Source organism: Coregonus clupeaformis, chromosome 17 (assembly GCF_020615455.1).
Source record: "Coregonus clupeaformis isolate EN_2021a chromosome 17, ASM2061545v1, whole genome shotgun sequence".
NCBI lineage: Eukaryota > Metazoa > Chordata > Actinopteri > Salmoniformes > Salmonidae > Coregonus > Coregonus clupeaformis.
In genome coordinates this window covers 17690758-17703574 of record NC_059208.1, presented here as the reverse complement: position 1 = coordinate 17703574, position 12817 = coordinate 17690758, and the positions used below count along the sequence as shown (strand labels likewise).

The 12817-nt window shown below is 41.3% G+C and overlaps 1 protein-coding gene across 2 annotated transcripts in view; it reads left to right on the top strand.

Moving 5' to 3' along the window:
- The window catches only part of LOC121585921 (transcription factor HIVEP3), a 110301-nt gene extending 99581 nt beyond the window's left edge, over positions 1-10720 (top strand). For both annotated transcript variants that reach the window (XM_041902251.2, XM_041902252.2), the window contains exons 4-7: positions 33-208; positions 1333-1434; positions 7835-8511; positions 8974-10720. In XM_041902251.2, coding sequence (XP_041758185.2) covers positions 33-208; positions 1333-1434; positions 7835-8511; positions 8974-9549 — 1531 coding nt within the window. In that variant the 3' untranslated portion in view covers positions 9550-10720. The remainder of the gene's footprint in view (positions 1-32; positions 209-1332; positions 1435-7834; positions 8512-8973) is intronic.
- Positions 10721-12817: the final 2097 nt, after the last annotated feature.

Sequence of the window (12817 nt, the reverse complement as noted above, 5' to 3'; positions counted from 1 at the left end):
CCCCCACTTCCTCTCCCCCTCTTTCCCCTCAGGTACAAGTCTAATGAGGAGTATGTATACGTGCGGGGTCGCGGCCGAGGAAAGTATGTGTGCGGAGAATGCGGGATCCGCTGTAAGAAGCCCAGCATGCTAAGAAAGCACATTCGCACACACACGGATGTCCGGCCCTACGTCTGCAAACACTGCAAATTCGCTTTCAAAACCAAAGGTGAGGAAGAGGAGGTGTGACCTTTCTAAATAGGCCCCAAGTCATAATACAGCATCTTCATATATGGTTGAGCAGTTTCTGTAACGATTAGCTATACTCCAAGTCGATATTAACGTCATAAGAAGGAATTCCCCTCGACCACGCCCACAAATTGGGGAAAACAAACATTATTTCCCATTGACCCCCATTGTAAAAGAGCCAACTTCGTCGTCAATTTTTTATTATACAGAAATAACAAAAATGCCGAAAAGCTGCTGTGTTGTTCAATGTACATATAACCAGGTAAAAAATCCGACCTATGGTTCGCAATGCTCCCACATAGGGAAATAGAGCCTGCGAGAAGAGCCCTGTGGCTTCAGGCTATTCGGCGTGGGACCCGGTTCCCAAGTAGGCTACACGTAGCTGTGTGTGTGAAAAACATTTACCTTGTTTAGTATAGTCTGTTTGTAACTCCACTCACTACTTGTAGCTGTATAGTCTGTTTGTTTATGTTGTTGGCCTTGGCTAGCTTAATGTTCCGGCCGGTAGCTAGCTAGCACTCACTCATGTGGCTGCTAGCACTGTCATGAAAAGGGGCATGAGGGAAGCCCTACAATATTACGTTTTTCTAAGTAATGAGAACGCTCGGGAGCAGGCAATGTTGAAAAGTAATCTTTAGACATGTTGTACTTTTCTTAAATGTAGTTTTGTAATTGACTAAAACAAGCAGACAAAAAAATTATGTTTGAAAAAGGTCACGTTTTTGCTGTGAGCCATTGGGGTAACCTAGGTAACAGGTCGTTTTCCCCACGGGCGGGCCGTGGCGTTCCGTCTAATAACGACTGAGACTGTGCTTAGGGTTGCAACATTTCATGGAACTTTCAATAAATTCCCAGGTTTTACAGAAATCCTGGTTGGATGTTCCGGATTTCCTGCTTATTCCCTCCTGATACCGGGAATCTTCCATCCGGGTTTTGGGAAAACTAGGGAATTTATTAAAAGTTCCCCGAATTTTGCGAACCTAGTTATGCTCGACTATCTGGTTGTACTCCGGTCTCTCCCTCCACCATCAATTATTCCTCATCTACCCAGTTCTGTTTCAGTCTAATGTGGCTTTGCTGTTCTTGTTTGCCTTGTCTTCATAGGGAACCTTACCAAGCACATGAAGTCCAAGGCTCATGGGAAGAAGTGCCAGTCAATGGGAACGTCTGGGTCTTCACTGGACGAGCCGGAGACCGAGGAAGCAGGTACAATACCGTAGGGAGGAAACTTCACCCATCAAACATCTCTCCTCAAACCTGACTCGATAGCTAGCCTTGTAGATATATCTGCTCCTCCAAAGAAACTAGAACTGGGCAGGACATGGTTATCCTTTAAAAGTCGCATCATACTGCAGCACAGCTTGCGGGGTGCCGCAGAATTCTATGGCACGTTATTTAACCGTCAGCCATTGTTGCCATTAATGATAGTTTGACCACCAGAGGGCATATTTGAGAAGCTAAGTTATTGAAATGACATGGAGCTGTAGGCCTAAGAGTCCTGTTTGCTGTAGCTGTTTTAGTGTAACTTACTTATTGGCATAAAGGCCTACTTTATAGGCCTACATAAAGCATACAAGTCATCCATGTCTTTAAATACAGTCAAGCATTTTAGGTATAAAAGGAAATAACAAAGGGACCCTTGAATAATTAAACAATGAATAAACCGCAACATGTCGGCTAAAGCGATTGAATTCACGAATGCATTTGACTGTTTTTAATATTGGCTGTACTAGAGACTAACAATTTTTTTTGTTAAAACAGACTATATGGGATTGATTATGATTTGTTTTAAAATTATTATAGTATTTGTTTGGTCAACATTTACAGTATTTGTTGTGCTGTTTATACTGTTAGAAATGTAGCTTAATTAAATTGATTAATATTATGGTGTTTCTATTCCAAGAAAAACTCAAATGCATTTTACAGTAGCCTACGTAGGCCTCAGAGTTTCCATAAGGAAAATATGGCGCTGTACAACGTGACCGGTCAGGTGGTAGGCCTAGGCTAATAATCCTAACATTTTCACACCCTAATTGTAGGCTAACCAATACCCAAACAGAGATTCAGTGAAAATAAAAATCGGATTTATTTATTTATCAAGACCAGTCCCCATGCTTGTCTCAGAGCAGCACGAATCGATGCTGAAATAGTTGACCACACGCAGGTAGGCTATTGCTTCAAATCCTATTATATAATAATAATAATATGCCATTTAGCAGACGCTTTTATCCAAAGCGACTTACAGTCATGCGTGCATACATTTTTGTGTATGGGTGGTCCCGGGGATCGAACCCACTACCTTGGCATTACAAGCGCCGTGCTCTACCAGCTGAGCTACAGAGGACCACAATTGACATTATAACAGTTGGATGACTTCGGGTGTTTCAGTAAGCAACGATTTGTTGCCTTCATTAGCCTACTTTATTCCAATATTTCTGTCATTCAGTGATATTTATTCCCATAGTAATTCGTTATGGATCCTTCCAGATGTGGTTATAAAACTGTGCACTTGGTGGGCTATGCAAAAGAGATGGGAGAGGTGACATGCCCCGCAAACACCATTAATACATTTAAAGTCCTTAAACTCGGCAAGAGTCTGTTGTCCAGCTGATAGCCCATCAAGGGTGGATGGCTTCTTTTGTATTCTTAAAAGAACTCCAGCACAGAGAAGAGAAAGGATCCTTGAATAATTAAACAATTAATAAACTGCAACATGTTGGCTAAAGCGATTTGAATTCACAAATGCATTTGACTGTTTTTAATATTGGCCATCAACCAAAAACACAGCATCTACCGTGGTAGATGATTAAAAAAAAACAAAAAAAACAGCTATTTCAAAATAGCATTTTGAAAACATGTTTTCAAACACTTGTTTTTCACAAGTGTAGCAGGTTGTGAACTCTGATGTTGATGAACAAATACTGTATATGCGTCTATATGCGTGTTACATGGTCCAGTTACAGCTTCTTCTGACAAAGTAGAAAAAAAAGTGTCTTTTTTGTGTGAAATTGCTTTTTTCTGACATTTTGCGGTTGCCTGAGGCTTGGTGATCACAGAATCAGTAGGATATTAAACAAACACTCAAATAGGCAACAGAAGCAGGAACAGCGTAGGGCTGAGTGACTCACTCATTCCTGGCTTTCGTTCAAAATAAGTTATATTATGAAAACGGAGTCTGGTGCTCTCTGTGTGGATAGGCCACTGGGAGTAAACTGATACCGGACTGCACTCTGGTCAAAGAGTGATGAAAGACACAGAAGACCACTCTAGGAGTTTAATGATGAACCAGAGTATACATGTGGCCTGTGTATAGAGGGAAACAGGATAAAAGAAATAGAAAATTACTACAATGTAAATCCAATAAACAATATTACATTAAACAGTAATGTCAACAATCTCTATACACAATTGACAATAAGAGAAAAATAACACACCATAATTCCTCTCAAGATAATTAACATTAGTTACACCAACTGGTAGGCTAATCACACAATTGTACAAAATGGTAAAATAACTGGTGAAGAAAGTTACCCCTCTACATACACATTTCTTGTATTTACATATAACCGTAGCAACAGAAATATAATAAAAGTGAAAGAAGTATTTGTTCTGACTTACGTTTGGTCAAAAACGCACAAATATCCCTGCAAATGAAAACAGTCTGATCTCCACAAAAGCCAACCGAACTGAGAAATAGGTTTCGTTTTTTATACTAACAAGTAGTTGCCATGGTGAATAATCCAATAATAATTTGTAGGACACTTAAAAGGAAACATCAAAGAGTTTACCGGAATCTCTAAATGAAAATACTGGCAGATCAATAAAATGACCTTGTAGATCTAATAAAATTTAGAGGATTCTAAATTAATATCTATGGGGCTTTTATACAATTATAATGCAGGGTTAATAATAAATTAATATATTTGTAGGGCTTGATGCATTTTTCGTTAGTGCAAATCTGGTCTGTGATATTGAGTTAAATGTAAAACTTTCGAGTACTTAAGTATCGAATACATTGCAAGTTTGCCTATTTTTGGCCTTTAGGCTACGCTTTACAATAGGACTCAACTCTGACTGACTGCAGCCTCTATCGGTAGTCTAAACTGTGGCACAAATTGGGGGATTTTTCACACGTAGCCGAGCTATTAGACTATCCTTTTGTAAATTAATGGAGGTGTGAATGTTTCAGTCAGTCTCTCTCCTAGCGCACTAGAGTCCTGCATCAGGCAAAAAAGGAAAAGTGGAATAATAGTCTACGGTCTGTAGTCATAAAAACAGTTAGGCTAAATAAATTGATATTATTTTGTTGGGTAACGGATCGACTCTCAGAACTCATTAAGAGGAGGTGGCTTCTATCTTCAATATAATCATTCATTCAGAAGGTTAAACCCATAGGTTTTAGGCCTGCAGTAAATTAAATTAGATTACCAGGTTCATTTTTCATTAGGTTCATGCCTTCTGGGAATGTTAAAAAAGTCCAAAAGTTATGGGTGGAGTTAGAAATTTGTGCCTGTGGGCGACGGAGAGAAACAAAATGGTGCAGTTTGAGGCCATGTGGCGGAAAGTGATGCGGGCGCTGGAGATGGGGGTGTGAGCAGGTGGGTCTGGGCAGGGGTGATGTAGTTGTCGTTTGTATGTGTATGTTTTGTATTGTCTAAAAATATAAAATAAAATTGTACAAAAAAATTGTACAAAAAAATTTATAGGGAAAAATGACAAGCTTGCAACACGCATCTGATTATTCATTATGAATAGGATTTATTTGATTTATTTCATTTACATTCTTCATTGTAACCACAATGTCACAAATAATTGAACACACACAACATGAGAAGATTAACTTGGTCAAAACATTTCTTTATTAAAGACTATCAGAAAGAATGTTGGTACTTATTTATTTTGATCCAAAGCCACGATTGAGTGAGTCACTCAGCTCTATGCTGACAAATATAGATTTATGCGAAATAGCCTACTAAATAGGCCAAGCCTAAACAAATATATTAAATTGCTTAAATTATAATGCAGGGTTAAAAACACATTATTTCTGATTATCTTTAGCAATTATTATGTGGATTATAATAAATTACTATATTTGTAGGGGGTGATGCATTTTTCATTAGGGCAAATCTGGTCTGTGAGATTGAGTTAGGAATGTAAAAGTTTAGAGTACTTAAGCATCGAATACATTACAAGTTTGCCCTTTTTTGGCCATTAGGCTACACTTTACAATAGGACTCAACTCTGACTGACCGCAGCATCTATCGGTATTCTAAACTGTGGCACCAATTGGGGGATTTTTTCACACCTAGCCGAGCTATTAGACTATCCTTTTGTGAATTAATGGAGGTGTGAATGTACATTTAATAAATAAATGAAGTAGCACAGGTTTTGAAAATATGGGCAACCTTTTTCCCCTCCCTATCCTCGCTGGACTCCCTTTCCTTTGTTTCTTCTTCACATCAGCAAAGAAGGACTCCGTGTTTCAGAAACTCACTTCATATAGAGGGGCTATCACTCTTTCACACTATGGTAAATAAAGCCAGTTGTTATTTTATAATTATTTATTTCTGTTTTTAGAGGGAGAAAAACCAAAAGCCCACTGTGCCTATTTTTTGAAAATCGTCAGTCCACATGTCAAGTGTAAATGCGCCATTGTATTTACCAAAGTATTTACTCCAGGACCACTGGCAGCAATTTTTGTTGTTGTTGCCTGATGCAGGAATCTAGTGCCAGAGAAAAAAGACTCTCTTACTGAAACATTCACATCTCCATTAATTTACGAAAAGATTGTCAATTTGTGTAGACTACCGATAGATCAGCTTTCTAACTCCCCCTTGTGATAGTGTGGTGCAATGACAGAATGTTGCAATTTACCACAATTTGCCACCATCTTCCAAAAATGGTCGCGGCATGAGCTCAAAACTTTTAAAGGAAGAACCACTGTATGTCGGTTATGTAACGCAATATGTTGCTATTCTCCTTCCTCTGTCGTGCTGAAGAGAAATGAAAAATATTAAATTAATATATGAAGAATACATGGCCAAATACATTTCATAGAGTCTCAATGTTTCTGGTGCAGGATGGGAGAGATGTACAGTGTTGTGTACAGTCAGTGTTTTCAAGGCTGCAGTCCTGGCCTATAAAGAACAGCATTCCAGACACTCACATCCACCCCCTCTCTGTGCAGGCTCAATGCCACCCATCCCTCTTTCCATCCCTCTCTCTCTCTCTCTCTCTCCCTCCCGGTAGCAGACTGCACTCAACACTGAGCCAAGGACACCCCATTCAATGAACCCTTCCATTCAAAAGCCAGCTATTAGACTTCATGAATGGAAACAGCAGCACTATTCCATAAAATAAAACCTTGTCCGTCTGCTTGCTATTTATACCATCAGGTTGATAGAATGTTATGTTGGATAGGAAGTCACCCTGTCCTGGTCCTTGTGCCCATTTCATGTGTTTGTGTATGAATGTGTGTTTATAGTCACATACAGTGAGCTCCAAAAGTATTGGGGTAGTGCCCAATGTGTTAATGTTTTGGCTCTGTACTCCAGCACTTTGGGTTTGAAATGATACAATGACTATTAGGTTCAAGTGCAGACTCAGCTTTAATTTGAGGGTCTTTTCATCCATATCGGGTGAACCGTTTAGAAATTACAGCACTTTCTGTACATAGTCCCCCCATTTTCGGGGACCAAAAGTATTGAGACAAATTTAGTTATGTTTTTTAAAGTAGTCAAAAGTTTAGTATTTGGTCCCATATTCCTAGCACGCAATGATTACATCAAGCTTGTAACTCCATAACTTGTTGGATGCATTTTCTGTTCGTTTTGGTTGTGTGTCAGATTATTTAGTGCCCAATAGAAATTAATGGTAAATAATGTATCGTGTCATTTTGGAGTCACTTTTATTGTAAATAAGAATGGATGTTTCTAAACACTTCTACATGAATCTAGATGCTACCATGATTACGGATCGTCCTGAATGAATCGTGAATAATGATGAGTGAGAAAGTTAATAAAAAATATCATACCCCCAAGACATGCTAACCTCTCACCATTACAATAGCAGGGGAGGTTAGCATTTTGGGGGGGGTATAATATTTGTGCGTCTAACTTTCTCACTCATCATTATTCACAATTCATTCAGGACTATCTGTAATCATGGTAGCATCCACATTATATTTTTATTATAGCTCATTGTCATTGTATCATTTCAAATCCAAAGTGCTGGAGTACAGAGCCAAAACAACAACAAATGTTTCAGGGTCCCAATAATTTTGGAGCTCACTAAGTCCAGAGTGACTTAGGTGAACTCAGTTTCTGGAGAGCTGCATTGTCTGCTGGTTTTCAGCCTTTCCTTTCAATCTGGAACTAGTTTAGACCAAGCATTCCGTATTGGACAAGTTCAGATAGTACCTCCCCGTTTCACTCTGTTTCTGACTGCTTTCTTCCATTTCGTGACTACTGAACAAAACTGTGTTAATTTAGGTGCAGCCTGGAGGACTGGAGTTGTGCACCCTGATCCTAACGGCTTGTGTGTGTCTGTATGTGTTTACATTTGGAGAATTAGGCTTAGTGTAAGTTTCCCCCTCTTTTCTCCTCAGGAGGTAGTGAAGAGCGTTTGTCTGGCTCCGAGGACCAGGATGAGCACCAGTTCTCTGACGTGGATGATTCAGAGGAGGACGATGACGAGGATAAGGAAGAGGAGGAGTCCTCATCTCACGACGAGCCGCCTTCCTCCTGCTCCTCCGACCCCCGTCTGTCCACAGGGGGGCACTCCAGTAGCGGAAGACGGTCCCAGCAGGGCACGCCTGACCCCTCAGCCCCAGAACCCCAGCCAGGTCCCAGCCCCTGCCCCAGCCAGGAGCCCTCTCCCACCCGGAGACTGTGGCCAAGCGGGCGTGCTGCCTCTCCAGGAAGCCGGAGGGCACTGTTCTCCCGCCGGGGCTTAGATGCCTCCCCCAGGGCCTTCTCCCCTAGCAGTGAAAGCTGCTCTCCCATCCGAAGTCTTTCCCCCAGACTGGAGCTGGCCTCCCCCAACCGACACCTCTCGCCCTCCCCCAAGAGAGGACCGTCCCCCATCAGAGCTCTATCCCCCCTGTCCCCCCTGCGGCCTCTCTCCCCTCTCCGGCTGATGTCCCCTAGCCAGTACCGGGCGTCGTGGGCCCGGGCCTCTCCCTCGCCCCTGGGGGTGCAACATAGACCTTGCAGCTCACCCAGTCGTTTGCCCTGGGACATCCCCAGTACGATGGCCAGCGATCGCAGAGAGGTGGGTTCAATGGTAAGTTATGTATTTCATTCACTTTGTGATCCTGTAGTTTTTCATGTTATTTTAAGCCACAGTTATTCTTGTCAGTTACAAAATGAGATGTAATTAGCCATCCCTCCACATAGATGTATTTTTAAACCATAACTACATTGTCAGTAGTGGTCAGTAGTAAACCCATATTATTGCAGAGTAATTTCCCTTTTGGTACTAAGCTAACACTCACTATATGAGAATAGCAGAGGCCTGAATATATACCTACGCTATACTTTGTAAATGTACTTTTCTGATTGTTTTTTTCCTATCATAAGGCTGGCGGCTGATGGTGTTTAATGCCTGTGGTTGCGTCTTGCTTGCTCCCCTCCCCTGTGTTTTAAAACCTGCATTGGAAGCCCAGTTTAGCCAAAGGCAATGTGAAAACAAGTTCTGTGTTTTATTCTGTGTGAAGTAATGATGAGGTCTGTGCTCCCCCTACAGGAGAGGATAGGAACACCAAGTGAAGGGCTGATGGGTCCAGAGCCCAGCCTGTCATTCTCCCCAGCTTTCCGTCTGTCCCCCAGTGACAGCCCTGCAGCCAAGTCCCAGTCCATGGACCACGTCTTTAGCCACCTGCCTCTGCACTCCCAGCAGGCCAGGGTGCCCTACCTGATGATCCCCATTGGGGGCATTCAGATGGTGCAGGCTCGTCCCCGCTCCCACCCCACTACCCCCACCTCGCCCCCCTCTCCCCCGATGGAGGGGCTTCTACTGGGCCAGACCATTAGGGAAGCCCCCTGGTGCAGGATCCCCAGAACTCAAGGGCTCAGAACTCCTGGGGACCACTGGTCTGACAGCCAGGAAGTAGTAAGAGCCAGCCAATCAGGGCAGTGCATTCCCAGTTTAACCCCACCCATACGTTCCAAACCCTCCACCTCGCAGCATGGTAGGACGGACCCAGGGATGATAAACACAAAGCAATATGGCAGCTTACACAGCTCCTCCCACTCACACAGGTCTGAGGCAGAGACCACAGAACGATGGCCCTCACACGGCCAGGCAGGACCGCCCCCCTAGTCAGCCAGTCCCCCCTCCCACACACAGGATTGGACAGCTGTCTGAGAGGCAGGAGTCACCAGGGTTGCGGTCCAGAGTGACTGGTTCAGAATTGGTGGAGGGAGGAGCTAAAGGCAGAGACTCAACCAATCAAGGCCAGAGCACTTAGTCTCCACCCTTTGATGAGTCATGCATCCTTTACGCTTTTGTTTTTATACAGTTTTCAATACAATTGTTAACTTAAATGTTTGTTCTTCTGCAATATTCAGGTTTGTTATAAAATGCACTTTTCTTTAAATCTCTCAATCTTACCTTCTGTATCTCTATTGATACTGCTATCTTAATATCTATTTGATTATATATGTAAAATAAATATGAATACATTTGTAAATGACCAAAATCTTTAATCAACAATAATTCACATTTTGTTTTGTCCCTTTGTCCAGTATTACTCAAACTGTAGTTACTTGTGCCTTTTCTGTCTGGGTTTGTGTCTTGAGATGAAGACCAAGATAAAAGGCTGTGAAGTTTTGATATACACTCGGTGTTTCCAGGAAGGGGGTTCCTGTGTGGCGTGATAATTGTTTGTATCCTTAAAGGGATAGTGTTGGGTTAGAGGTAGTTTTGCGAGCCAATGCTAACTAGCTGTACCCGAAGACTTCCAGTCTTTGCGCTAAGCTAGTTAGCATTGGCTCGCGAAACTACAGTACCTCTACCTTCCTTCATACTGGATGCAGAGACATAAAAATTCATTGCCAAAACCCCAAACTATCCCTTTAAGGCCATTGCATTGATGTCAGGGTATTCTAAAATATGGTATATGAGGTGGTATATTGAAGGAACAGTGAGCGCTTTGCAAAGAAAATGCACTGAAGTCATATTTTTTTATAAAAAAAGATTTGTCAATCTTATGTGTCTGTACAGAGAAGAGTGCTCCATATTTATTATTTTGTTATACTATGAAAGAGATTATTGTTTAAGTTTTTTTACTTTTAATTTTTGGAGGAAAAAAAACATGCAATTTTTATTTAGTCATGTGTCTGTCTTTTTCGTAATGTTCTCAAGAGTTGAAATGGAGATGGAGAGGACGGTCTCTTTAAGGTTGGATGGTACAAGGAGGAACAAGTGCCCTAAAGAATTTCGCACACAGCAAATCTTTAGTCTCTGAACCAATAAAAAGTGTTTTTTACTTGTTTTGTTGTTTAAAAAAAATGTTATGTAATTTTTTAATAGATAATCCAAAAGAATGATTGATTAATACATATAGACTGCTGCTGTTTGAATTCCACAAAATAACAATTGGAGTTGTGGGGAACATTAAAATCAAATAAATTGTTATTTGTCACATGCTTCGTGAACAACTGGTGTAGACTAACAGTGAAATGTGACTAGTTTCAGGAAACTGGGCATATGTCGCGGGTCACTACTTCACAGGAGAGCCATTTGAACGTAAACTCTTTTTTAAAATCAAAATGCATTTTTTGGCAGAAATGCCTTCTGAAACGTGAACTTTCATGTGCCTTAATAACAACCTTGTATGCCATCTGTAAATACGAATACAATAGCCATGATTGGCTGAGATAATGAGTGGGCTGGACATGCCGAGAGAAGAGTTCGGATTGGTCTGCCATATAGGACGTTTCTGTCTATTTGAGCTGGTCAGTATGTGTAGGTAATCCTGTCTAACACGGCTTTAAAAAAAATGTATCATATAGAAGAGCTGCGTAAGTGTTGCTCTCACTTTCTTGAGGACCGAGTTTTGAAATCAGTGGAATTAGAGTATGATCGCTAAGGAGATGGAGAAAACACCTGTCTCCGGATTACATCTTCAAACTAAGGGCAACCATGGCATCCGTGACAGGGAGATGCGTCCATCATGCATGATGTATATGGGTAAGATAGTCTAGTTAGCTACAGATATTACCAGTTTCTAATTTTGACAGGTTTCATTTCAAGTTAAAGTGTACTGTTAGCTAGCTAACGTTAGCTGGCTGGCTCGCTAGCTAATGTTACGTGTATGATCTTATTATTAGTATCTCAGAGCCATTTGCTTTGCTAGTTATAGCCTAATGTTAGCAAGCTAACATTGAACCTGGTTGGTTAGTTACCTGCAGATTCATGCAGGGTAGTAACGTCATGAGCTGGGATTATGGTTCATTGCTTAGCTAGCTATCTAACGTTAGCTGGCTGGCTCGCTAGCTAACATTACGTGTATGATCTTATTATTTGTATCTCAGAGCCATTTGCTTTGGTAGTTATAGCCTAATGTTAGCTAGCTAACTTTGAACCTGGTTGGTTAGCTGCCTGCAGATTCATGCAGGGTAGGAGCGTCTCGAGTTGGGATTATGGTTCATTGTTTACCTAGCTTTCAGAGCACTGTCATCTGAGTGTGCCAGAGTGGGGAATAATTTACGAATTTACGAACGCTCAACACCCGTTGAATATGGCCGGTGTCCGTAAACGTTGGCATAAAAGTGTAAATTGTTGCCAGCAGCACAGTTGCAGTCACCAACGCTCTGGATAACATAAAAACAGCCTAACCAGCTCTGCTAGGGCGAGTAATGGTCAGTGAGATGTTCTCTCATTTGTGTCTGGAAGTAGCTAGCCAACGTTAGCCAGTTAGCTTGGGTGCTTGACTGCTGCTGTTAGGACAGAACGCTCAGATCAACCCTTAAAGAGATGGGTGGGGCTAAATCTTAAGAGGGTGTGAACGATGCTGAATGGGTGTAGACAAAGAGGAGCACTCCAGTAGGTACCAAAACATTCAAAGGCCATTTGGGGTTACAAGTTTATCAACTTTCAAAGCAGAATTACTTTCCTATTGTTCCTCAAATGCAGTCTATGATATACCATTTTGTAGCTCTGTGTCTCTGATTTTATCCAATGTAAAAAAATAAAATAATAATCACATTTTGCTACATAAGACCGAATCAAGGCGGTCGGATGGCATACCAGTTGAGGTATACCAAACCTTTTTTGATATACTCAGGACCGTTATTAGCATGTTTTAACCACTCCTATGTAGATGGTAGATTATCAGACACTCAAGAAGAAGGTCTGATTTCATTATTACTGAAACAGGATACAAGTGGATACAAATTGGGGGCCCCTTACACTTCAGTGCTGTGATGCAAAAATTCTAGCAAAATGTATAGTGCATAGAATTTAAAAGGTATTGTCGGACATTAGAATGAATAATCAGACAGGTTTTTTACATGGATGATACATTAGAGATAATATAAGGCAAGTACTGGAAACAATAGAACACTATGAAAAATCTGGGAAACAA